Genomic DNA, 27915 nt, shown 5'->3' on the forward strand with positions numbered 1-27915 from the left:
AGACTTTAGAAGAGTTGCCATGAGCAGTTGTCGTCTCCTTCAAGACCCTTGATCAGGGGAAGGTTTGAGCCTGAAAGCCAGAGGGCCAAAGAAGGCTGAGGGCCAGGGAGAGCAGTCTCAGGAGAGAAGAGAACCCTGAGGACTAAGATTTTGTGATTTACCCATTTTCCCAAGGTCTAATTTAATGGCATATTATTGGACAAAAATAGCCTGTGTGGTGTTTATTTCAGGAGCCTATAGATTCAGAAGGGGGAAAAGGAGGAAGGGCTGCTGCAGAGCCATGCTGGTCACTGGAGGTGCTACAGGGCTGGGGTGCTCTTTGACAGTCACTTTATATAAAGGGCATGAAATTCCTTCCTGACATTACTTCATTGACTTCAGTGGAGTTACACCAGAAATGAATTTGGATCACTTTTGTTTTTTGTTCTTAGTGTAGTTTCCTTAGCCCTGATCAATTGACACCGAATTATAAAATGTCTTTTCATTAGGTACTTTCCTGTAATTTACAAACTTCTTAGGTCTCAGAAGGAAATGTGCAGAGACGCTGTGCAGCTGCTACTTTTTATTTTCACTGAGCGTTTTAGGAATTGTTTGGATGTCAACCTTCGAGTGCTAGCAGTCATAATGTATCTTCATGTCCTATTGCTAGCCATGGAATGCACGCTGGGAAATTCATATTCTTCAAGTAGATGCAGCTGTGTATTCCACTTAAGTATGTGGGTGTGCCCAGCAGTCCGGAGCTGGAGAAATTTGCCTAGCAGAACCCATAGAGGGGCAGGGCTCATGCCTTGTGGCCATGGCCCCTCCCCTGGCTACAGGAGGCCGTGCTGCCCTAGCCCTCCCTTGGTTACTTCTTACTACCCATGGCTGGAGTCGGAGCTCTGTCTGGTCTCAACCTAACAACCTTTCAACTAATTTAGTTTTTCTCTTGTTATATATACTTAGAAGTATTCCTAGTGTTAGTTATAGTAGTTTATTTCCCTCGGTGATGTCCTCACTGGGTTTTAAACATGTGTCATTTGTGTGTGGGAGCGATCCCCTTACATAGTGCTTGCTCTGTTTCAGCAAGGCCCACATCAAAGAGTGTTGCTGTTGCATGATTTGCAGGTCATTTAAGGAACAGACTCAAGTGGCTCAGGACTTTGGTCTGAAGCAGCACCTGCTAGAACAGGCCATGTGGCGTGCGTCAGTATCCAGGCCCTCCTTGGGCCGGAGATCATCCTCGGGCTCCGAGAGTGCTGCTGCTTCCCATTCCAGAGCAGCGGCCTCCAATGAGGGAGAGGTTGGGACCAACTGTTTCCACATCAGTGGCATGCGAGGTAGCTACAGTCCCCCTCTGCCTTTGGTCCCGACTTCTGCCAGGGCTGCATGAACTATAGCCCCATCAATCGAATGAGCCACTGAACCCTCGGGTCTGTCGGCGCCAAACCCCAATGTCCGGGATTGGTACAGGGGGACCTAGGTACTGATAACCTCCTCTGTACCACTGCAGGTGGTGCACCACAAATGCTTCCATGGCAGCTTTCACCACCCTTCATGTCAGTACCCTCAGGTGCGCCAGTACCGCTTTTCAGTTCGGGACTGACACCGCTTCCTGCCTCATTCTGGGCGATGGATGAGGTCGGTCTGACTGCTCGCTCCCTCTGGTCTTGCTCCGCCCTTATCACTGGAATCCTGAGGCTCCTCTGCATCTGAATCAGGGTTGTCATCCTCCTGCTCTCCACCACATGACCAGCATCAGGGGGCTTTGCTGGACCATTACAGCAAAGTACCAGGATTGGCACACATCTCATGGTTGGGATGGAGGTGCCTGGCCCAGGTGCCTACTGGCCAGCAATGCCTTATCCATGTCTGTGGCCTCTGTGGAATCCATGGGGTGCTCCTCGGTCTTTGAGGTCCCACTCTTCATCTCCTGGAGGGCAAGATCACTGCCCAGCTCTGCAGTGGTGACTGTCAAATCACTGCAGGCAAAAGCACCAGTAGTCCTCCTCCCTGCAGAGCCTCCAGAGTTGTCCCATCTGGGCCCGTTAGCCCTGGAATAGGATCCAGCTTTGCCTCAGTTAAGGGCCTGGTCTTCCTCTCCGGACGACGATGTGCTGCCTGGCTCATCCTTCCCTTCAGTACTGGAGGATTTTAAGGCATACCAAGACCTTTTTGCGGCACGTAGCTGCTTCCCTCAGTATCCAGGTGGAGTTCTTGCAAGAGAAGACTCTCAAATTGGTGGACATCCTACAGCTGTCTGCCCTGAGAGTCTCCCTCCCTGTCAGCGATGGGCTGCTTGAACCAGCTAAGGTTCTCTGGTGCACATCGCCTGCGGCGAAGTGGATGGAAAAGTACTATTTCATTTCTGTGCAGGGATTTGAGGGATTTTGCTCCAGTCTGGCATCAAATTCTCTAATTGTAACTGCAGTGACCATTGTAACTGCAGAGCCCAGCAGGGAAGGTTTAAGTCCACCCCCAAGGATAGGGTTTCCAAATGATTGGACCGCATGGGTAGTAAGATTTACATCACCTTTTTCTTACAGATGCAGATGGCTAACCAGCAAGCCTTGCTGTGCAAGCACAATTTTGTTAACTGGACAGCTATGTCAAAGTTTGCAGACCAGCTGCCCAAGGAGGAGAATTTGGGCTTTTTTCACTGAGGACTGCATGGTGGCTAAGCAATCCTTTGAAGTCTGCGCTAGACATCATGGACACCTTGGCCAGGATAATGTCCTCTGTGGTCACCATGAGGAGGGCTTCTTGGCTGCAGAATTCAGATATTACCCCAATGTCCAGCAAGCCGTTAAGGATTTGCCCTTTGATGGCCAAATGCTGTTCTCTGACAAAATGGCAAAACACCACACTTCCTTCAAGGACTCCAGGGCTACCCTGTGGTCCTTGGTGTACTTGCCGGCAGTGCAGAGGCGCCACTACTGCATTCAGCAGCAGCAGTAGTATTGCCCGCTGTGCCTTTCCATCTTCCGAGGTAAAAAGGAGGACTACCCCAGAAACAGGGACAGATTCCACAGGAGAAAGTGGGCTCAGGATTTGGTCAATCCATATGCCCTCCCACTGCACTTTCCAAGCCTCCATTTTGACTCCTTGGTCCAAAGCATTGTTCCAGTGGTTGCTTCCCCCCTCCTCATCTCCCCAGTTTGGGGACAGGCTGACCTGCTTTCACAGTGCTTGGGAGCTTGGCCTCAACAAATGTGTCAGGTACATGTTCCAAATGGTCACTCTATCGACTATCCTCCTCGCATTGTCTCAGAAAGACTGGTTTCCTGCTCTGGATCTTCAGGATGCCTACTTTCATGTGGCAATTTTGCCGAGCAACAGAAAGTTCCTTTGGTTTGTTGTGGTGGAACACTGCTTTCAGTACACAGTGCTTCCATTCAGCCTCACTTCCTCAGGTGTTTACCAGATGCATGGTCATTGTTACGGTGTATCTCAGCAAGAAGAGAATTCACATCTTCCCATATCTGGACGACTGGTTACTGAGGGCAGATCTGGAGAGGAAGTTCTTGCTCATGTCAGCACTACACTGTGCTTGCCCAACCATCTCGAACTCATACTAAACAGCAGAAAATCAACTTTGTCTCCCATTCAAAAAATCAGGTTCACTGATGCCCTGTTAGATTCCATGACGTTAAGAGCATTTCTGCTAATAGACCATTTTCAGACAAGTCCTCTGTTCAAGCCCCTAGCATCTTGCCCATTTTTGTCTTGTGTCAGAAAACTGCTTTCCTGGTAGTGATAACATCCACAAGGAGTGCAAGAGAGTCGCAGGCTCTGATTGTAGAGCATCGTTATACACAATTCTCCAAACACAAAGTGACTTCATGACCAGACCCCAAACTTTTGTCTACAGTGGTCTCTCAGTTACATTTGAACCAGACAGGATATTTACCTGTATTTTTTTCCCGAAGTCACATTCATCTCTGGAGGAGCAGAGTCGCTATAACCTTAGATGTCAGGTGACACCTAGCGTTTTATCTGGACAGGACTTAAACCATTTCATGCTTTGCTTCATTTATTCATGTCATATGCAACATGAAGGATCAAGTGGTCTCTTCACAGACGATCTCCAAATGGAAACATCCTGCTTCAAAACGGCATATGAGATAGCTTTGATTATGCCCCTTCAGCTGGTGTGAGCTCATTCTACGAGGGCACAAGCAATGTCTATAGCGTTCCTCAGTGATATTTCCATATTGGACATTTGCAGGGCTACTCTGTGGTCATCAGTACATACATTCACAAACCATTACACTATAGCTGCATCTTCCACGGTGGATGCAAACTTTGGTAGGGTGGTCCTGCAGTCCTTGTTTACCTAAACACCGAGCGCTGCCTCCTGGGGATGAGAGGTAATGCTTGTCAGTCCCCTAAGTGGAATAAATATCTGCATCTGTTCGAAAAAGAAGAAACAGTTACCTATCTCTGTCACATCTCAAAGAACCACAGTAGTATTTCATGACATACCCTCTGCATCAGAGTCTTGTTTCTGGGCCTTCGGTGCAAAGGAACTGAGGGAAGGTTGTGGTGGGTGCCACCTCGTGTAGCCAGAGTAGGAGCTACGGCCATGGGTTGTGAGCGCTGCCCCTCTATGGCTACCGCTAGATAGATTTTGGAGGTGTCTGCGCGCTCAGCCAAACCGGAGCCCAAGTGGAATACACATCTTCATCCCATCTCGAAGAACCATGTTTATAGTAAGTAACCATCTCCTATGGATAATATCGAAGGGACATGCTTTGACTGAGTGGAAAAAATTGCAATAGGTGCTTTGACGCCAGTATTCAGTATTGTTCATAATGGCTTGAGAGACACCTCTTCCAAACTGAAATTAGGTATATTGGGACAAAAAGAAAAGGAGTACTTGTGGCACCTTAGAGACTAACCAATTTATTTGAGCATAAGCTTTCTTGAGCTACAGCTCACTTCATCGGATGCATACCGTGGAAAATACAGTGGGGAGATCTATATACACAGAGAACATGGAACAATGGGTGTTACCATACACACTGTACAGTTGGAGAGGGTGAGCGCTCTCTCTCTCTCTCTCTCATTATTTAGTATATTTACTACTGTTTAAAATAATTATTGAAATAATAAGTAAAACAGTTGGAAAAATCTAGAAAGAGATGTTTTTAAACAAAAAACAACCTTCATGCCAGCAATCATTCTTCCTAGCAGAAAATGTTACGCCATAATAACATTGTATAAAAGACTACTTATAGCACTAGAGGGTTAGTAAAACTGGTTATATGTACTTTCTTATTTCTGATGAAAAAATAATGAAAGTATAGCATAGGATAATTTATGGAGATACATTTACTCTTCTGCAAAAAAATACACCCTTGAGACTTACAGGACTTTTATAACAGACAAAAGTGTACAGTAGCTGATAACAATATATGTGTAGAGTACAGCAGTATTCCCAAATTAGTTACAGAATGGTGGGAATATTTTAAATAGGTGTAAATCAGTGCCTAAATCAGGTGAGTGTGAGTTGGTTTGATTTTATATATACCTCCTTGGCTATGATCTCATTAGATCTCATAAGATCTCATAAACTCCATGTGCTAAGTTTAATTATACATCTTTTTCTGTCCAAGAAAAATGTGTGTTACAGGAAAAGGAGTAAAAGCCTTATTCAGAGCCCTTTGAAGTCAGAGTGTCTTTTTCCATTGACTTCAGTAGGCTTTGAATTGGTCCCTTGGTGAGTCAGTGGGTGGCACTTTTCTCTTGAAGGACCAAATTTTTCCTGATAGGCACTGACGGAAGTGGACAGACAATGTGGCTATCCATTGCCCCAAGGGAGAGACCTAAAGGAATTGTCTCGGGGAGACATGATCCCTCCCTGAGCTCACTGGTGGATACACTGGGAGAAGGAGGGACTTAGAGGCAACACAGTCCATTAGGCTTGTGCTACTTGCTCTCCCTGGAGTGTCTGATTTCTCTTTATGGGCCAGAGCAAAGGCAGTGACTGCTCCCCATCTGTATGGGGTGTCATATCTTGCATGGAGGACAGAGAGGGAGCAGTCGCTCTGCTGCTTTGAGCACAGGGAGTGGAATTGTGACTGGTCTTTACAGAAGATATGCACACATGTGAGTGAGGCTCTTTGTGTCCTCTACAGCCCCAAGTACCTACTAAGGGTGTCAGATTTTGGCTCTGAGTTGGCACAGAACTAGTGCATCTGTTTACTGCTGGGGACTTGGCTACTGGAGTTGCTGACTTTTAGATGAAACAAAACCCTCACCACGTGTAGTCATTAAAGGTCCTAAGGCACATTTTACAAACTGGTTTAGCTCCCATAAAAATTCCAATTCATGTGACTTCCTGTCCCCATATTCTTTTGTATTTGTAATTTGTAGAATCAGTAACAATTGTTTTCTATTTCTCTGCAAAGAAAATAATAGTCTGTTAAGAAAAAATAATTGCTCTTATGACAGGCACCTGTATACCGTATATACTCCTTCATAAGCCGAATATTTCCGATTAAAAAAAAATGACGCATTAAAGAGTGGGGGTTGGCTTATAAACGGGTCTACACCAAAATCTGATGATTTTAAACTCTATGAAATCATTGAATTGAATATCTAATACATTGTTGTTTTGTTTACCTGGAGCGCGTCTGCAGGCACGGAGCTCCTCAGTTCCCTATGACCGCGATTTGCCGTTCCCAGCCAATGGGAGCTGCAGGAAGTGGCGCCACTTCCCCCAGCTCCCATTGGCTGGGAACGGCAAACCGCGGCCACTGGGAGCTGAGGGGCTCCGCGCGTGCGAACACTCCAGGTAAACAAAATGTCCCGACCTACCAGGAGCTTACCCTGACGGGCCGGAAGCCGAAGTTTGCCAACCCCTGAAATATAGGGTCGGCTTATGAAAGGGTCATACAGTTTTTGCCATTTTTACTTAGCCGTCTTGGGGAGGTCGGCTTATAAACACACTGGCTTATGATCGAGTATATACGGTATGTAATTTCCATATTACTCCTGGGGGAATTCTGTGCCAAAAAAATTAAAATTCTGCACGCACTATTTTAAAATTCTGCAAATTTTATTTGTCAAAATAACACGACATAATCATGCCAGTTTCAATTATTTTGGTAATTTATTTCAAAATACCTGTCATCAAGTATGTCTGTAACAACACAGACACACACAAAAATTCCTCCCAGGAGTAGAGAGTTAAAGAAACCCCTATGACAACCCAGTTCCTGTTTCTCTGCCCCTCTCCCCCCCGAGCCCAGCTGGGGGGGCCGCCCAGCCTATACACCTGAACCCCCTATCACTCAGAGCCCAGCTGCAGGGTACCCTTTGCCCAGATACCTGCACCTCCTTCCCCTCCCCCCCCCCCGAGTGCAGCCATGGGCCCCCCTTGCCCCGACACCCACCCCCTAGCCCCAGAGCTGAGCCGCAGAACTCCCCCCCCCCCCCTCCGCCCAGACACCCGCCCTCCTACCCCTGAGAGCCCAAGTATCTAGAGGGAGAAACAACCTGATGCTCGGTCCCAGGCTTCTGTGGAGTTTCCTGCTCACTGCCATCTCCTTCCCGCAGGGCGTGCTGGGAACTGCAGCTTCGAGAACCCTCTAGCTCCCTCCCCTGCAGCATTGTCTTCTATGTGCGAGCTGGGCTCCGATGGGCCCAGCAGCCCCTAGTGGTGGCTAGCAGCACTGCAGCCCATTTCTGTGGAGGAAAGGAAATTCTGCATGCCCAACATTAATTTCTGCAACAATTTGCATTGTGCAGTGGCGCAGAATTCCCCCAGGAGTCCCATATGGAGGCTTCTTTTAGGAAAGTGTGAATCCCCTATAAATAAGGCTTTAATTGAAAATGCTGTAATAAACTTACAACTTTGCCAAAAGTCCTGGCTTTTTAAACTATTTAAGATGTAGGACCACACATAATAGATTGTAAGAGTAATATTGAAATAATGTTGCTTTTTATTTTCAACTTGAAGGGGAGGGAAGGTCTTTAGAGTTCTGAGGAGATAATATGCTCAGTCCCTAATCTCTGAGAAGAATTCAGTTATCAGTTAGTTCAAAAACTTTGTAGCTTTTCAAGGGGCTCCAACTCAAAAAGAAATGTCACCTCAGCCATTATTGTGCTGTGGAGTATGCCTTTAGGTTGGGCTCTCCTCAGAGCCATCCCTAGGGTACAGCAAATCAGGGCCACAGTCCCAGGCCCTGCACTTCGGACTGCCCCATACCAATCTCTCCCTTCCCCCAGTGCCTACCATGGATCAGCTGTTTCGTCTGGAGGCGCTGGGGAGGAGGAGCAAGGGTGCAGCACACTCAGGGGAGGAGGTAGAACTGGGCGGGGAAGAAGCGGAGCAAGGGTGGGGCCTGGGCGAGCCGCAGAGGAGCTCAGAAACTCGGTGCCTATGGCCAGGGCCCTGCACCCCACCAAGGAAGGTCCTGGCTATCCTTCTCTTGCTTGTTTAGGTAGCCTCATATCGGACATTTTTTAAAAAGTCTCAAATATGTCTGTCTCTTTTTCTGTACTACTTGTATTGTTTTAGGTAGGTGTGCCCATTTTAGGATCTCTCCATTACTTATTTTTCCAGTTTATTTTACTTTGGTTATTCTGTGCAGACACCTACATTGAAAGCTGTTCAAATTGCAGTGGACGGACTTATTATTTTTCCAGGATTCTGCTCCATATAGGAGGACACTTAATATATATGATATAAAATATATTGTAGTGCACTGTAGGCTGACTATGGTCTCCAAATTATATAGAGTTATTCAGAAAGGAGGATTGAAAGCTTTAAACTCTCCTAATTCTGAAATTGTATGCTATTGAAGCTCTGACATGACACTACATCAGAAATCATCAATCCAGAATCTACCTTCCAAATGATGACCTTTACCCTTTTTAAGATGACCTGCAAATAAATTTAGTTATGTAATGAATATCTTGAATAGCAAGAGTAAGAGGTGTATTCTGCACATAATATAGGACCATATTGTACCCTCCTGCAGTCAGACCCATAGAAGGATGACTGGGGGTCCAGAAAACGTTAAAGTTCATCTTAATTTCCTTCTAGCGCTACCTTCAGTTGCAGGAGGAGGAGAATTTAGACGAGGCAGAGGGCTTGAATTCCCAAACCCAGAGTCCAGGGATCAGTGGGGAATTCTGCTATCAGCTTTGTACATCATGGAGCTCCTCTGAGGAAGGCTGGCCCCCTGTGGTATTATTTTCCACCAACCACATGGCTCCCTCAGGGACTACTCCCACTGGACATGTTCCTTTATGGCTCTGTACTAGAAGCCATGGAGAAGCTATCCTATAAGAAAAATATGTGTGTGTATTTTGTAAAATCTAATTTAGACTTAGTTTGCATCATGTGCATAGGCACAACCTGACGGGGATAAAAGGGACATAATTCCCCTCCACCTGCAGACACACATTTTCCTTCCTCTTAGTGCTTTTCTCTGCACGTGCATACACAACTCTGCTGATACATTGTAGGGGGAAACAAAAACGAAAATTCTTTTCCCCTTCACGCTATAGACCTCTCCCAGCTGCTGCTTTTCTCCTTTCAGCACAGCCATGCCACATCCTTTGCCAGCCAAGTCCTGGTGAACACAAGTGTTGACAAATGAGGCATCAGGTAAAAGAAGCACCAACCACTGCAGTGTTTGGTCTTTTCTCCTTGCAGGTGATGCTGTTATGCAGCTACCACCTCCATCTCATAACTTCCCTTCCTCCTCACTGTATCCACACTGGAATAAAGAAATAGTATTCTGGAAGGGAAACAAGGATGAGAATTGGGAAAACATCGGGAAGGGTAGTGGTGGGAGTGGAAATGGATATGTTTATAGTAAAAGATGCTATTCCTCTGCATACTCTTCAACAACCTCCCAAATTGTTTTTTTGCAGTTATACCTCTGGTTGCTTGTATCGGTTACAAACTTTTGTTCCAAATGTGGTTTTGCTTTGGAAAGTCACCATGTAAAATAGGCACTTTCTTACTCAATACCACTTCTCCGTGTCTGTCAGGAGTCCTATCTGCTAACTTTAGTGTAAAGAATATGTTTTTACTCCTGCTTTAGACAACACAGCCTAAGGAGGAGTGAATCGTGCTCTGTTTTGGTTCCTACATCAGCAAGAATTAACTAGTTTGGGGGCCGTATTTTACTTTCCATACAAATGTGTAACATTTGCAGATGACCTGGGGTTGCAGAGGCTCAGTTGGGTTGAATTGAGCTTCCTTTTTTTTGGTAGAATCTATAGTAACAGTCATGCAAAAATCAGAACACAGCTTGATTTTCATTTCAGTACCTAGGAGAAGTTTGCAGGGCTGGCAGTTAAAATAAGTAAATAAATCTATTTCTAAATAAGGCAAAGGTGATTCAGAGTCTGAGAAACAACACATATGGAAACCCACAATGTCTTCTGAACAGAATTACTTTTCAGAGTAGAACCACACTTAAAAAGCCTGATGTAGTCTAAAGCAGACTTCCATAGTTATACCATAGTGTATCTTGGGAAGCAGGAGACAGTAGGTCTGCAAGGTGGGACTTAAGTGTTTGATCTTCAGTTCTTCTCCAAGTCACAAATGCTGTCGGTTATGTGATGAATGCTCTTGCTGTGTGGGCATGCTGCAAATTTATTCTAAATCTGTTGGGTTTTTGTCACAGTATGTACAGGTCACCTTTTCAAGATTCTGCCAGAGTGTGAATCTGATTTTTCTGTGTTTTGTGTTTTATGTGCAGGCCAAAGCCATTGCATGAAATTCCAGCCTTTTACTGTCCTGACAAGAACAAAGTGAATTTCATTCCTAAAAGTGGCTCTGCTTTCTGCCTTGTCAGTATTCTCAAACCACTTCTTCCCACACCGGATCTTACGCTCAAGGGCACTACTCATAGCCTGACTGTCTCCTCTGGCATGACACCTAATTTGCTACAGCCCATTGCCATGGCCTCCCTGTCTGCAACTGAACAAGACCGGATCTCTCGTGGAACAAGTACAGTAATACCACAGACCTGTATACTCCAGCAATCAGGACATATCGAAGAAGCTGAGTGATGAGTCTCCATTGTGCAGGCATTGTTCTGGAGAGACTGCTAGGAAGACCTTGTTGAAACTAGTTGTGACTAGTCACACCTGTTTGTTCATTTTAACAGCTCATGACTTTGTCATAGTCACATTCTCCTGATCTCCATGACTATATTGGTAGCATGCTGAGAAATCTGGGAGGAAGCAGCAGATGAAGCAGTGCTGTACTCTGCTTGTGAAGACACACGTTCAGTTTCTCGCCTGCATTTTTTTTCCCAAGCTCTGATAAAACAAAGACTGTTACCAATTCTTTGCCATTGGACGGATCAGTTATTGTGATGCTTTGTGTCTTTCAGACTTTTTTTCAACAAAAACAACAATTTTGAAAGCCAGCTGATGCCAGCAACCACTGTAACCTGCAGAGGGAGAGGTAACCATATGGCACTGCAAGACCCATCTTTTGTATGAAAATGAACATTTTATAACAAGTTTGCATTTTCTGATACATAGCAAGATGTTCAAAAGACACTTTCCTAGCCACTGTTTTCCCTTCTTTGAGTGGTACGTTTTTCTCGGCTGTTTTCCAGCTGCTGGGACCAAAGGATTGTTGAAATACTTTAGCAGTCTCTATCATGTGACCTTGTTCAACAGTCCATACCCCCAACAAAAGTAATTAAATGAATGCATACAAAATGTAAAACAAAAGGAAAGAGAAAACATTATTAGTATGTTATGTGCATTTGTTTTTTATATCAGAGGTTTGTGCTTTGGTAAACCACATTGTTCTTGAACTCCTACTCCCTAGATAGAATTCCTGTGTACGTTTAATTACATGGGCAGAAAATAGCATTTTAGAGCACTTGTCCCAGTAGCGTAATCACTTTTTGTTTGGGTTAAAAAATGTCTCTTCCCTGCCTCCACCAAAACAAATAAAAACAAAACCCACCAAAACAAAACCTGCCACTTGGCTCTTGGGAGATCTCTTGGCTACTTGTGTAATTCAGTCTGAATCATGAATCAGTTTTCGGCACAAAATTTTCTCTGTTGTGGCTGATCACTGTACTATAAACCCTAGCCACATGATACTGAAATGGCTATGCATGGTTCCTCGTCCTTGTCATAATGCTGTTTTGTGGGTGTGTTGAGGGTAGTAGTTTGTTAGGCGTGGTATTTGTTACATAGCAGTCAACAGCAACAGATCTGTTCTACCTTTTTGACTAGCAACATTGTCGAGTGTGTCAAAGAGAGGATGTGTTAATACCTGGTTCTGGTTTGCAGCTGTTACCAGTTTCCTTTATGCCTCTGTGGTTCTTTGACAGTTGAAATAAAAAATGAAAATAGGGAGGGATGTTCAAACAGAGCTTGTTCGGGGACTGCAGTGAGGTTTCTCCCAGAGTACTGAAATGCATTTCTTGTCTTTAGATAAATATCACAGTACAAACATCTGCAAGTGCTTTAATACCAAAGTATCTTCAGGTTACAAACATCAGTTGACAGGAGCCCTGTTTTGGGGAGGTGGCTTCAGTCATTTCAAAGTAGGTGTTACAATGTATAGTCTCTGGGTCTGAATAGTCACCCACTGCATATGTGCAGCTCTCATTGACTTACATACATACAAACAACTCCCATGGATCAGCTGCATAATCACACACCTGTTTGTAATTACATCTTTTTAAGAACCATATCACAAGTGTAATAGTTTTGTTCTTTGTGTAACACACTAAGAATTTGGTTGCAGACACCTGAGCCAGGAAAAATACTTGTGTGTCTTAGCAGCTAATAGTTTCTATGTACTTACGATGCACATTGGGTCGTTCCTATAAATCCCACATAATAACATATAGCAATAAGTCTACTAAAAGAATAACTGTAAAATGCACCAGCCTACACAAGTGCTGTATTTATGGTATAATGAGCACACTTTTTAAAGTTCCTTAATAACCAAATTTCACCACTTAGTCCATTGTGGTTATTTATAGGTTTATTAGATCTGTTAAATTAATTAACTAATTGAGGACCAAATCCTACTCACTTTACTCATTCCCATTGAAATCAGTGGGATTACTCATGTGAGTAAGAGGACTTGGTCATGAATGAACATATTTGGTCCACACCAATAAAATTGGGGGAGAGGAGAGTTTGATTAAGATAGTAGTGGTTAGTTCATCAAAGCTACATTATAAAAGATTACCATTTTAGGAATAATGGGACATTACTAGTAAATTCTGTGGACACCTAAGAGAGGTGGTCTTTCTAAAATATTTAAAAATCATGGTAGCTTGTTTAGACAGCGTTAGGGTTTGGACAAAATCTGGTATTTTTGGCTTTGTGGAAGATGGGAATACTTAGGCAAGGGGCCTTTTTGTATGGCATCCAAACTAATTTCTACTTCTTTCATAGTAGCAGATAAAGTGCTTCTGCCATTAATGCCAAACAGCATGGTGCTTGTCAGAAGATCTTAACTGGATAGTTAAGTACCAAAGGGCTAAAGTCAGCATATAATAAAACTTTTAGTCTTGGGGTTATTAACCATCCTCCGTCCAAATGCATTCCAATGTCTTTGTTCAACATAGTGAATATTTGAAAATAGGAAATGGGATCGCTTATCTTAGATTTTTCTGTAGTACCCATCATTGTAATAGTTGAGCATTACCCCCTCATTTAGTTAGTTCACATAGAAGTGCATTATGAGACAATGTACTATATAAAATAGTGGGCTACTCCACTGGGAACCAAATGTAAATAGTTTTTTATAAAAATTGAAAAACCCCAAAACTGAATTAGACTTTTTTAATGTTAAAATTTTTTGAACATGCCACAGCAATGACTCATATTAAGGTGGTAAGATGGCTTCTATTTGAAGATCAACTTTTGCAAAAAATTTCTTTAGCCTTAAATTTTTCATGCTCTTTCTTGTTCCAGAATAGAGGTATTTGGTAAAGTTTTATAGGTCTTTTTAAAGACATGGATCTTAGAATAGCGTATGGGGTTTTAAATTCTTGAAATTGGGGGGAGGGGTTGGTGTTCCATACATATCTCAAATATGGTATGACATAAAGACTTCAAATTAGTTCTGACATACCTATCTCCAGTGAAAACTAGTGTACAAGGCTAGCTACCTTTTGAATTCTCTAATTCTTAATGATTTAGTCAAAAATTGTCCAGTAACCATTTGCATGGGTTCACAACTTGATACACCTAGGACTTGGTTTTCTGAGGTGTTGAGTACTCCCAACTACAGTTCAAAGCAGTGGGTGGTTCATTGCTTACTGCTGCTGAAAATCAGGCCCTCAGTATCCTAAACTGGACATCCTGAACGTGAGGCATCCAAACTTAGGGAACACTTGAAAATGTTGGCCTTATTTTCTGCCAGCATTAAAAACAGTCCAGTGTCTGTGGAGTTCATAAGCTCTGTAGAGTATAAAAGGCCTGTGCCATTGTAGTAGTAATACAGCTCTAGGTTGGCAGCTGCAACTATTAGAATGTTTTTCTTCCTTCTTTACTCAAGACACAGGATAAAAGGATCTCATTAAACTTTCATTTGCTTCTGCTGCTTATTCCTCACCTGATGCCATAATTCCATGTGTGACATCACAGTTTAATGGGATGTCAGAGAAAAAAGAATGACATGCCAGGAGTATTAACTTTTAAGAAAAATCCTGTTTTCATCCATGTGACCCCAGTAAAGAAGAAAGGATGGAAAATATTGAAGCAAAACTTGCTAACTTTTTAAAATTTCCATAAAGCCAACAGTTCAAGAATATTTACTCTCAAAGCTACTCTTTTAGTTTATTTTAAATTATGGTTTACCGATCTCAAAACATTGAAATTATTGGAGAGTACTGTAGAAGTTGATCCTATTGGAGAATATAGGAGCCTGTATGGCTAGGCACTTACATATCTCTCATCCTTGTAGTATCGGGGGAAGTTAAAATATTGTGAACATTATGCACCTGTTAGCAAACCCATGAAAAAACATCATTCTGGCGAATTTTAGGCCTACAGCAAGTATAGCATTTCTCAGTGCTTATGCCCCAACTTACCACTTTTGATTCCTATTCCCAATGGGTTAAAGTTGCCAAGAAAGCTTTTCAAGCAAGGAGTTATCCATTAGCCTTTCCCCATCTCAGGATTTATTTAGCTTTACTATTGGTGTCATCAGTAGCAAATAAATGGTAATGCAAAAGTCCCTTACAAGAATATGCTCTCTTTTTTTTTCCCCTTCCACCACCATCTCTGAAATAATGTGGTGTGACTTCCTCATGTCCGTTCACTGCCCGTGGTATCAAAAAGGTTTTTACCCTTTCTGATTTATTTTCTCTCTTGCTGAAGACCAGTCATCTTTTTCACAAAAACTTTAGGGGGGAAAAATATGATCTGGTAAACTGCATGGAAATAAAATGTGTAACATTGTAGTTGCAAAGACCAGTAATATTTGGGTACCCACAGGTATTTTGATCCACCTCTGTCTCTTAATGCACATATTAGTCTTGTTTGGGGCCTTTTTCCTCTATTTTTATAGATTGATGTGAGACGTGTGTCTGCTAGAAATTTCTTCTTGAACAAACGTTCAGACTTGTCCTACCCACCCAGAATTTATTCACACATTTTCAATAAATATCTCCAAAACAGGGCTTGTGTGTTGTTTCCATTTATTCTTTGTTTTCATTTAATTATTGCCTTCACAATAAACAATGAATGACCAAAAATAAAGGGCCTGACCATAGGCACCCAAAATGATTGTTGCTAGGGGACCAGGGCCTCTTCATCCAGTCCTGAAGTCAAGAGGCCCTTGACACCTATTGTACTCAACAGGAGTTGAGAGCTCTCAGGACCAAAGTTGTTTTTCTCTTATAAAACTCAAGTTAGTAAAGGGATCATCCATCGTAATCAAAATGGATGAAAAAGCACGACATAGGAGCTAACTGTCGTTACTGTTAAAGAGTTTTTCTGAGATTATAGTCACAATATTCAAAACTGGGTACACAGGCACCTAAAATCAGGGCACTTACTTTAAAAATGCAGGGTCCCACAGCTCCCATTGATTTAGATGGGATGTGGGAGTGCTCAGCTCCTCCAAAAATCAAACTCCTGTTATATAGGTTCCCTGTATATTTAGGACTTTAATTTAGAGACACTGTTTTGCAAATGTTGGCTTATGTGCATAGTTACAGGGAAAGAATATTAATAATATTTCATGCAATGGTTCAAACACAAATGAAACCCTGTTACTGCTTTGTTGGACTCATTTTATCTTTTACACATAGTTTTGTGAACTTCAACTTTGCTAAAGGATTTATGTTTGGCAAAGCAGCAGCTTTTGTAGGGCTGAGCTATTTGTCTGAATTGCAGAAAGGTAGTTAATCAAAAATTGCAGTCAACATTTCAAATCAGATCTTCATAGGAAATATATCCTGCAAGCATTCACAGCTTCAAAAATAACCTTAGTCACTTTGTCTAATCTGTATTGATAATTAAACAAGAATATAATTTTGATTTTACACTTTGTGACATGCTTGCTTTTTATTAAATTCTGTAATTTGGGAGGATAGCAGTAAGAAGATATCCAAAAGTGCCCTTCAGTTTTATTTTCTATGTTAGTTAGCTGTCATTTCTTTCCTCTGTTACAGTGATAATTTGTGGAGAAGCTCATATGTATTGTACTGATACAGTAGAACCTCAGAGTTATGAACACCAGAGTTACAAACTGACCAGTCAACCACAGGCCTCATTGGGAACTGGAAGTACGCAATCAGACAGTAGCAGAGACCAGGGGGAAAAAAAGCAAATACAGTACAGCACTGTGTTAAACATAAACTACAGGGAAAAAAAAAAAGGGAGAACGACATTTTTCTTCTGCATAATAATGTTTCAAAGTTGTATTAAGTCAATGTTCAGTTCTAAACTTTTGAAAGAACAACCATGACATTTTGTTCAGCTACAAATATTTCAGAGTTACAAACAACCTTCATTCCCGAGTAGGGTGACCAGATGACAAGAACAAAATATCGGGACACATAGGGGGGCAGCCACAGGCTCACCCGCCCGCCATCAGGGCCGCCCCAAGGAGAAAAAAAAAAAAAAGCCGAAGTGCCGCTGAAGCAAAATATTGGGACAAATGGTGTCCCGACCTTACATCAGTCGGGATGCAGGACAAACAAATATCGGGACAGTCCCGATTTTATCGGGACGTCTGGTCACCCTATTCCCGAGGTGTTCATGACTGAGGTTCTGCTGTAGATTGCTTTGTTACATGTAAGCTGAGTGAGTGAGGTGTCTTCCAGGAACATTCTGCTGGAAGGACCTATTTCTGAGTTTACACTGTTGTAAATCTGGAGAAACTCAATTGAGTTAAATGGAGTTACTCTGGATTTACACTATTCTGTCTTTGATATGCTATTTGTGCCCATACTACTTTTGCCTAACGTGAATCTGAGTTCTGATTTGTGAACTCTTGCACTGAAAATATGCAAAATCTAGAATAGATGCATTTGCCTACAATAAAGTAATAAAATTTCCAGCTACTTTTTTACCTTTTGTTGTTGTTTTGGCAGCTGAGAAGGGTTTATGTGCTGTGGTGGCCTGCACATTTGCTTCATTACTTATCCTGAGGGTGGTGGATGTTTTCGCTACATCACACCTGCGCATGGCCCTTTCAAAGGAAAGCTTAGAAAGGGAGGATATAGGGAAGATTAGGTTGGAAGACAGTAGGGTTATCCTCACTCCTATTTCCCCACCCCCGCCCCACTCCACTTCCTCAAAGAGACACATTAAGAGTGATTTCTCCCACTTATTTGATAGGTTGTATAGACCCTTTGGCACCCCTCATGCCTATGATCCACCCTGTTTAAGGAAATAACAGCAATCTAGAGAACTGGAGAGGTGAGCTCCAGCAGATGGCTCCCTGAATGGATGAGTGGAAAGAAGAGGACATCTGCATTCCTCAGAAACCTAATTCACTAAAGCAGCTGCACTTCATTACTAATTAGGTGGCCTACAGGAAGGGCAGCCTTACAGAAGAAGCTGCTCAGACATTTCCTGCAAATCAAGCTCCATACTGTTCTGGGTTTTTTCCTTTTAACATATTTGTTTTGCGTAACCTCCCTAAATACCCTTTTAGCCCCTTAGTCAGAATTGGCTTGTTTTGCTGATCTCCCCACACCCAGATCAGACCTACTTATGGAGGAGGCTTTCGCTGCAGAGCGGCAAGACTGGAACTATGCTCATCCTATGCCTGGGAGCAACTGTAGCTCACTTCCATGAAGTCAGGTGAGAGTACCGATTATTGCTACGATTTGCCTGCTCTGGGTGGGTCCTTTCTGATTAGAAGGCCAGAACATTTTCCCTTCTGACAAATCATCCTGAGCCATATGTGAGCTCAGGATGGAGGAGCGAGACTGAAGCTTTCCTGGAAATGCCCACAAGGAGTAAAATCAAGGTGAGTTTCCAAGTGTATTAGATTTCTTTTAAAAAATAAAGTGAATAGATTGAACAGAAAAATAAGTAGGCTGCTAATCAGAAATTCAGAATAATAAAAGAAGATCACTGACTTTTCTAATAAAGAAAAGGAGTACTTGTGGCACCTTAGAGACTAACCAATTTATTTGAGCATGAGCTTTCGTGAGCTTCATCCGATGAAGTGAGCTGTAGCTCACAAAAGCTCATGCTCAAATAAATTGGTTTGTCTCTAAGGTGCCACAAGTACTCCTTTTCTTTTTGCGAATACAGACTAACACGGCTGTTACTCTGAAACCTGACTTTTCTAATGCTCATCAGGGCTCCTGAGGCAGGAGACCTATTAAAATGTGATTTGTCTTCAGCCCACTTAGAGACTTCAGGAGACTCTCTCACCCCAGCCTGGCCTCTCTAATTCTCCACATGGGGTCCCTGGGAGAACCCTCGGAGCTTTTCTCTCTTTTAGACAGCAGTAAGGTGTCTCTCAGCTTGGTGTCATTACTTCACCAGAAATCCCCGTTTTAAAATGGAATTGTCTCATTTTCTTAAGTGTTGTCATAAAAAGAAGGGCCTTATGACAAAGTTCCAAAAGCCTTTCCTGCAATTTGCTGTCGAGGTGGGCCAAAGGATTCTGTGGGCCCGTGGGGCAAGTACCAAATAGGTAGTGCCCAACAGAAATAGGCACAAGTGATGCATGAGTACCCCCCTTGATGAATATGTGGCATGAAGGAGAGAGTGTTTGGGTTCTGGGATATTTTATTAACCTTTGCTGCTATACGGAGACAATGATACTATTAGTATTTGGCCCCTTGATCTTTTCAATTTTTGCCTGCCAAGTAAAATCAGTTCAGGTAAGCAGGATGATGGGACAGTAATCAGACTTTCCACTATTACAGTAGAGTTCTTGTATGCAATTGCGGATACTGTGTTTAACAAGTGGAGACAATTCTTTAGTTTCAGTGCATTTTTTTAAATGCTGGTCATATTTGTTTTGTTTTTCCCTGGTGGTTGGTTAATGGTCTTTGGATACCCTTAGAAATAACCCTAGCCATTTTTTCCTAGTACAAATGACACTGCATGCCTTGCAGCATGGTTAGAATTATAGGAGACATCAGACAACAACAAAAACAACGAAGTGAGACCATGTTGCCAATTTGTTACCTGCCTTCAGGTAAGAGATTTTCTGTAAAATTGCCATAGATTAAGACTAGCAAATGTTTAAACAACCACTAAGAGTACTTAACTGTAGCAACACACCAGTGCCATAATTCCCCAATCTTCACTAATCTGTCTCCAGTCACTACAAGTTTAGAAGGAATCCAACAGACAAAAAAGATTCACTATTCTCCTTTTATTTTTAACAGATCCTCCTTTGCATTTCAGAAATCTGTCTGATATCCAGTTGACTTTGGAAATATTACAAAATTGCAGAAACCAAATAAATTATTTTCACTTATTCTTCTTATGGGTCAAAAGCGTAAGAATGAAAGCTGTATAAAAATCAAGTTGCTTAGGATAAATCAAATTCACAGAATGAAAAAGGAATCTCTCCTCATGACTGTTAGGAAACTGTTGATGAGATTGGATGTTACTAGACTGGTTTTGTGTTTTTTTTTTTTCTGTTGAAGTAACTAAAAGACATTCAAGTTCAGAGTTGCTTTTAAAAGGCAGATTGTTACCTGTGTGACTAATGAAAAGCAGGTTACTATACTAAAATCTTTTGGGGAATTTCTCAGGCCATCGGGAGTGCTTTCAAATTCGCACGGGTTTTTAGCAGTGTATGAAGAGAAAAGAAATGGAAAGATTGATCCTGTCCAGTCAGGTTGCAAAGAAGACAGTTCTTTAATTCTTGAGATTGAGTGTTGTCCCAATATACTTACAATAGAGAATGTATTAATTTCCTCCATTTAAATAATCATAATTTATTGTTTGAGATAGTGAAGATAAACCTGGGGTAGGATGATGTCAGCTATGAGGAAATGTCTCAGGCCTGTCAGTTTCCCCTTGTAGGCAGAAATATTTACACCGCAAGTCATTATCAGGCCTGCAAGTATAACTCAGGCTCCGGCCAATGATCCGCAATAAGCGCTTTCTCCTACCCCCAGGCAGTTGCTCTACAACCTTCTGAAGTGTGACTCATTAAATGCAAAAGCATCTTACAGTGTAACAGGGATTGATCCTGGACTCGCTTTGTTTCAGAAACTTATGGATTTTCTCTTACATGTTGTGCAAATTAAACATCTGTGTTACTACAGTGCTTCTAACCTATAGCACCATAAGGCATCAACCACTTGATGTAATTGAATTGAGTATTTACATTATGAGTTCACTTTCTGCACGTTTTGAGTTTATCATCTGGGTTCAGGCCATGTTTCTTCAATCCCCATTGCCAAGGAACATTTGCAATGTAGCATTTAAATACTCTTGGATATTTCTATTGTGATAGCAATTCACCTTTGTAGTGTTGATTTAGTTCTCATTTATATTTCTTGAATATTATTGCTGTAAGATATAAGGCAACTTACATGTTCTTTTTCTCTGTTTGGTTTTTAAACTGGGATTTTCCAACTATTTTGCTTTTCTTGGATATGCATGGATTAGCCTTGTAGGTTCCATGTGGTGCTTATGCCTATTAGATTACTGACTTGCTGGTTCTTTTTTCTGCATTATTATAGTCAAGTCAGGTGCTATGTATTGATAGTCCTCAGCATTTGCAAATGCAGATGGTTGTACTGTAATACAATGGTCAAACTTGAACTTTCTGACTTGGTTTTAGGAGCCAAATACCATTTCCTTGATATTGGCAGTGTTCCCTATAGTTGCTGTGGGGCATGCCTAGGGAAAACTGCAAATACAGAGGTAATATGTAGCTATGTAAGGGAACTGACAAATTCTTAAATGTGACCACTCTACTGTGCTTGGTAAAAGCCAATGTAGGTAGCTCTGTGTAAGTAACTGTATGACGCCTGTCTTGTTGCACAGCATTCGCTTGGAGCTGAAATTTCTGCAGTCTTGTGTCTCCCACAATTGTTGTCTGCGCTGCTGTCCTGCACTTCAGTTTCCAGAGATGGTTCAAAGCTGTGCTTACAGCACGAGCTGGCCACACCTCCTTCTCCCACTGGTGCCAGCAGTCAAGTGGCCGTTCACAAACGCCCACCCTTTTCTTTCGCCTTTATTATTTTCTATCCACTTTCAGACAGGAGTGAGCATTTGTTTCTTTTGTTTCAAGCCTCCTCTCCTCTTTCCTGGCCTGGGGCTTGAGCCCCAAGGTCACAGTACAGCTACCCAGAGCCTCCCGTGCAGGGCCTCTCTGCCGAGTTCTTCTGCCCCTTTCAGGCATGGCAGAGCAGCCATGCAAGCACAGGGCAAAATCCAAATGGTGCTCCATATGTGAGGCAGCTTCTCCAGGCTTGGCAGAGGATGAATGATACCCAGCCTGTTCCCAGCTAGCCGACCCTAATGCTCTTGGGCACAAGGCTCTGATTTGGATAGGCTGCCGCCCCAAGTAAGCATGACTCTACTACAGAAAAACCTGACCAGGAGATAGGAGAATCTCCCTGTTTTGCTCTAGGATGAGGAGGACTTCATCCATCTGGCTCAGGGGGTAAGTTCTGGGATGACAAAGGACTGTAAAGATAAAGCACTTGAGGAGCTACCAGTTCCTCCACAAGTCTTAAAATGGGTCTGCATAAGGCAAGCTGCAAAAGTACTCACTCTGGCCACAGTTGGACACCCATGCCCATAAAGACTTTTTGGACACACCAAAAAGTCTAGCCTCCCTGCCCCCCCTCCCCAAACTCTCAAGAAGGGGAAGAAAAAGTACCCCAAAATCCCCAGAAGGTATTCATCCTCTAATGCAGACCTCTCCTCTTTCGGGGGAGAAGTTCGGACCCCAAATATGAGCAGGACTTGGAAAAATGCAACGAAAAAATTCTCCCCGAGAAATTTGTGGCAACATGCAAAAAAGTTGTGTCCACAGTTAAGATCCAACCTGAGCAGGCTCCTGAGGATAAGCCTTGAAGCAAATATCTCCCCTCAAAATGCTCCCTCAAGAGAGCAGTTCCTGTGCATTCCTCCTTTGAGGATGTCATCTGAGAGGAATGGGAAAAACCTGAAAAAGATTAACTCATTAACAGGTATGACCTTAGTTTCTACAAGCTACAAGAACCAATGTATGCTATTACTGAAGTACCAAAAGTTGATGCTGCAGCAGCATTCCTAGCTCAGAACATGGTTATCCCTTCAGAAGGGGAATTCTTCCCTAGGACCCAACAGACAGCAAAGTGGAAGCCACCCTCAGAAGGGATTTTGAAGCTTCTTCCACCACCCTCAGAGTATCCCTCACAGCCACATTTTTCTGATAAATACAATGTCCTGTCTGGGGGACATTAGGGCCCTAAAAGACACAAACCACCCTGACACGCACATTTCTGGGGGGAAGTCTGGGACTGGGAATTTGCTGGTGTTGCTCTGGAACCTAATTGCTGAGTGGCTGGCAGCCTATGCCACTCATACAGTATAGCTGGGGGTGATTTACATGCTGGAAGCTGTGTGTGGGCAGACCAGGAGTGGTTGCTCTCACAGTGAAGCAGTGTAGAAGGCACCATAGGTTGGAGAATTTTTGAGGGGACACAGCTATCCATCAGTCCAGATTGTACACTGGGTAATGTTACAGTGGGATATCTCCTCTTTGGAGCAAAATTAGGTAAGATAGTGGCAGAAAATACTGCAAAATACAAACAGTCCCTACCTTCTGCATTGAGTGCTTTAAGAAGGAAATAAAAACCTGACTTCAGGCAAAGATGCTCCTCACAAAAGTCTGAGGAAGGCCAGCAGACCTGCCAAGGAAAAGTCTTGGGATGTAGGCTCGAGCAGAAACCCCAGAGGAGGCTCCACAGCTTCCAAAACCCCATTAAGACAACAAGTGCCTCTACCCAGATCTGAACAGAAGAGGCAAAATCACCCATTTCTCAGAGGAATGGTCTGCATCAACCACAGACAAGCCAGTGAGTCAAGGTTACTCCCTGGAGATACGGGCTTCACCCTATCCCTTCTTCATCCAGTCTCCCATCTCAGCAACTCTACCAATGCAAACTGGTCTGGAACAAGATCTCTCATCTCCTGAACATAGGAACAATAGAACGAGGTTCCCTCATAAGAGAAGTTCACAGTTCTACTTATCATCCAGAAACCCAAGGCGGGGGGGTGGAAGGGTCAGAGTCATCCTTGACCTCAAGAGGCTTAACAAGCGAATGAGGGAAACAAACTGTTGGATGAAGACTCTACTTTTACAGTGTCTTGCCTATCTCAAAGAAACCTCCTGACCTTAGTGGATTTGGCAGATGCTTATTTCCAAATTCCCATACATCCATGTAATTGCAGGCTTCTGAGATTTGCTTATGGAACAGATCACTGACAATACCAAAAGCTCACTTTCAGTCTCTGCTTGGCCCCCAGTGTCTTTACAAAGATGCCTGGGGTGACCATAGCCAGGTTCACGTCACGCACACTCACCTATACCCCTTCCTGGACATCATTCTAATAAGCGCCTCAATCCAGGCTTCAGTGCACAGCACCATGACTCAGATTCTGGATCTATGACATGTGGCCCAGTAATAAACAGCAAAAAAGTTCCTTGATTCCTTCAACAAGGATCACTCACCTGGAAGTGGACATGGGCACCGTGGTGGTGAAGATCTACCCATCACTTGACAGGTTCCAAAAGATCCAGGATCCCTTATCCAAGAGCATGATATCCTAGCTCGGTGTCTTCAGCTACTGGGCTTCCTGGCATCATGCATTGGGATCACTCCATCAACAAGATCACACCTCGGATGTGTCCAGACTTGCCTGCTCAAAGTATGGGACCACTCCCCAAGTGCATGACTGATCAGGTGCTGGTCCCAAATAGGTACTCTGCTCCTTAAGATGGTGCACAGTTCTAGGGTATGTCCACAAGGGCCTCCCCATAGACCTTCCAGATCCTCTGCTTCTCAAAACCAATGCCAGCCTGACAGGTTGGGGACCTGAAACAGCACAAGGAATCTGATGCTGTTTCCTCTTCCCAAGGCTCCAATCTCCTGGCATTGAGAGCTATTAAACTGGACCTATGGAGGGTCCAGAGCCACCTAGAGGGAAATCACATCCTAGTTCAGTCTGACAAGACGACCAGCGTCACATACATTGCTTAACCAAGGAGGGACAAGGAGCCTGATGCTACATGCAGAAGCAATACACATAATCAGATGTGAAGAACAGTCTTTCTTCCTTAATAGCACTTCACATAAAAGGAGACCTGAACCAAAAAGTGGATTGGCTGAGCAGATGCAAAGTCAAAAACTTGGAATCATGTCTGAAACAAGAAGTTTTCAACCTGATCTCGCAGAGGTTCGGTCTGCTGTCAGCCAACCTGTTAGCAAATCAAAAGGAACCCAAAAAGTCCAAAGAACTACACCCGAAAAACAGATGCTCTAGCACACAAATGGCCCTAAGGCCTGGTATGCACATACCTATCCTTCCCATTGCTAGGGAAAGTATCCGGACAAAGTGGGAACAAGCCGTGATTATAGTGATAATCCCGCACTGGCCAAGGAGACTCTGGTTTTATGACCCAATAGAGCTGAAACGGGAACCAATATCACAGCTACTAGTGAGACCAGACATTCTTTTCCAGGGGTCCTCTTCTCCTTCCAGACCAACGTCCACTCTCAGCCTGGCTATTGAAAGAGAAGTGTTAGCAACACTCTGCCTCTATTCCAGTCATAAGAGATTTGGCTCTCATCCACGAGAGTCTCTACACTAAAAGCCTACTCCTCCATCCGGGCCAAGGTCAGTGTCTGGTGCCAGGAGCACACTGCAGTAAGGTGCAGGGATCCCAGCTATTTCAGACTTCCACCAAGAAGGCGTGGACAAAGATCTTCAGCCAGGTATCAGCTCTCAGTAGCATTCTAGTAGCAGGATCCTTGTGTTCCTTAGTGAAGAACCCCCACGTATCCAGGTTCAAGAGTAGTGAGATTGGCCAAACTGGTGGTCAGGTCAGTCTTCCCAAAATGAGACCTACCACTGGTGTTGAAAGCCCTAATAGTTCACTACTTCAGCCCTATGACTTCAGTATCAGCATTCTATCTCTCCATCAAAACGTGTTTATTGGTCATCATTAGGTCTGTTAGGTGATTATCCCAGGTGGCAGCCTTATCTATGCAGGAAACTTACTGCATGTTCCAGGATAAGGTGGTGCTGAGAACTCCACAGACACTTCTCCCCAGAGTGAACTCTCCTTTTGTTGTCTCCCAGGATATTATCTTTCCTTCATTCTGCCCCAGGCTACTGCATTCAACTGAGAAACTGTGGCACAATTTTGATGTCAGATGTAACAGAACTGTGGGAGATGCTGCTAGCAGAAAGGAAATTATTGGGTAGGAAAATTTACATTACTGTTCGTTTTCTTCCCCCCCCCCCCCCCACAACCACCACAAATTGTCCTCAGGACAACTGAGAGACTGACTTGCCTTTCTGCTATTGCTTAACAGAGGGGTGGGAAAGGGCTTTCTTTCCATGTGACAAGAACAATTCCCCCTCCCCCTCATTTCTGTATTTTAATTACTCTTTCCAGAATTTCAATTAGTTTTATATATTATCTGAAACCATCACTCCTGGAGACGTTATAAGAGCTAGAGTGGCCTTTGGGGAGTCCATTGATTGCCCATTTCCCTCAACGGTTGAAAGAAATACTCAGGTGAAGGCTGCATTGCCCAAGACTCCTGAGGAAATTCTATTCCATCTGTATATATCATCACTACACCTTTTCTCCAGTTCCCTTCCCCTCTCCCCGAGTAGAACTGCCACGTACGAGTAAGCCTTATCACTTCCCAATTCATTAGCAGTACCCAGGCCCTAGTTCCACAACCTTCTACTCCCAGCTATCAACCCTGGGCTCAGACTTCAACTGTTTCCCAGTCTCGCCTTGCTCTTGTTCCCCAACCAGCATACCAGCACTTCAAAGAAAGTTTACCACTGGGATGCTACTTGCCTTCCCTTCCCTTCTCCTCCCTACTGCCCCCAAATCCTTTGACTATTTTGAATAGAAGAAAGGTCACCAGATCTACCTTGACCATGTAGAACTATTCTAGACCTTCCCCAATGCAATGTGTGGTAGGAACTAGGCAGGCCCCTAACAGTGTTAACACAAAACTCTTCTGCGTACAGAGGTATGTAAATTCTTGCCTCTCAGGGCTTGTTTATGCTTACTGGAGGATAAGCGCTGTGGCGATTAATGCATCAGTAGTTGATTTAGCGAGTCTCGTGAAGACCCACTAAATCGACCGCCAATTTCTCTCTCGTTGACTCCTGTACTCCACCTGATCGAGAAGAGTAAGGGGAGTCGACAGGAGAGCATCTCCTGTCGACGTGGCATAGTGTGGACCCCGCGGTAAGTAGATCTAAACTACGTCGATTTGAGTTACGCTATTCACGTAACTCAAATTGTGTAGCTTAGATCGACCTTTCCCTTTAGTGTAGACAAGGCCTTGGTGTGCAGCAAAAGCGTGTGCATCAGAAAAGGTCCTCAGCCCGCACCCAGCACCTTGCTACAGATCAAAGACTCTTGGACTTGTTTTGATACAGAAGCACATCTGTAATAGATAACACTTTTTGCATCCCTCTTGGTGTAGTTACTTATATGAAGTATTTCAATATTAGCCTGAAAACGAACTGCTGCAAGCAAAATGGAGCTCCAGTCTAAAGTTTCTGCTTATCCTGACAAGCACTAACATGGAATCTCATTAATTCCTACATTCATTTTCAAAGAACATGACCAATTTTTGGTTTTGCTTTTGCTTTTCTTCATATTTTATGTCCAAATGACATTTCTGTTTAGCAATACAGTATAGATTTCCATGGTGCACCAGTGAGTGTCTATTTGAACAATGTGTTAAATGGGCTTGTAGAGAGGTTTCTTCTATCCCCCGCAGCAACCTTGTTGCTGTGCCTGTGATCCAGAGCTGAGAGTAGCATGATTTGCTAGAATTTGGGGGGTGTCAGTCACAAGTACCAAGAATCCCTTGTCTTGCACTAAGAAGAAAATTAGGGCCTCCATTGTGGCTTGCAAAGAGTCTTGGGGAACTTGAGGGTTATGTCTTAATGAAAAGCCCCATCTGTCTGGGGCTAATCTGACCCCACACCAGGTACCTGGCTTTAGTTATGACCCTACCACCGCCAAACTGGGATGGGGGCAGGTACGCTCATGCACCTGAATCACACATCATCCACTCTCCTAATTACAACAAGATTTACATCATACCCTAATTCTGCCAATCCGTTAACACTCCTCTTTAAGAAACTTGTTGAATCACGGTAAAGCGCTCCCAGCAACCTGAAGAGCATGCAAACAGCATGAAGGTAAAAAGATACAAACTTGCCCAACCAGATTTAATTTATAATTCAAAATAAAAAAATTAGAAGAAGTTACTGTAC

The 27915-nt window shown here is 43.3% G+C and overlaps 1 protein-coding gene across 2 annotated transcripts in view; it reads left to right on the forward strand.

Moving 5' to 3' along the window:
- Nucleotides 1-19521, forward strand: part of FAM117B (family with sequence similarity 117 member B) — a 98525-nt gene extending 79004 nt beyond the window's left edge. The window contains exons 8-9 of one of the 2 annotated variants that reach the window (XM_084643390.1): nt 18156-18258; nt 19507-19521. In XM_084643390.1, the coding sequence (XP_084499516.1) occupies nt 18156-18252 (97 nt within the window). In that variant the 3' untranslated portion in view covers nt 18253-18258; nt 19507-19521. Of the gene's footprint in view, nt 1-10706; nt 17483-18155; nt 18259-19506 lie in introns of those variants that run through there. The other variant, XM_084643389.1, reaches the window with a different exon arrangement.
- The last annotated feature ends 8394 nt before the right edge of the window (nt 19522-27915 follow it).

This window comes from Lepidochelys olivacea (genome assembly GCF_965140295.1).
Source record: "Lepidochelys olivacea isolate rLepOli2 genome assembly, chromosome: 11".
Lineage (NCBI taxonomy): Eukaryota > Metazoa > Chordata > Testudines > Cheloniidae > Lepidochelys > Lepidochelys olivacea.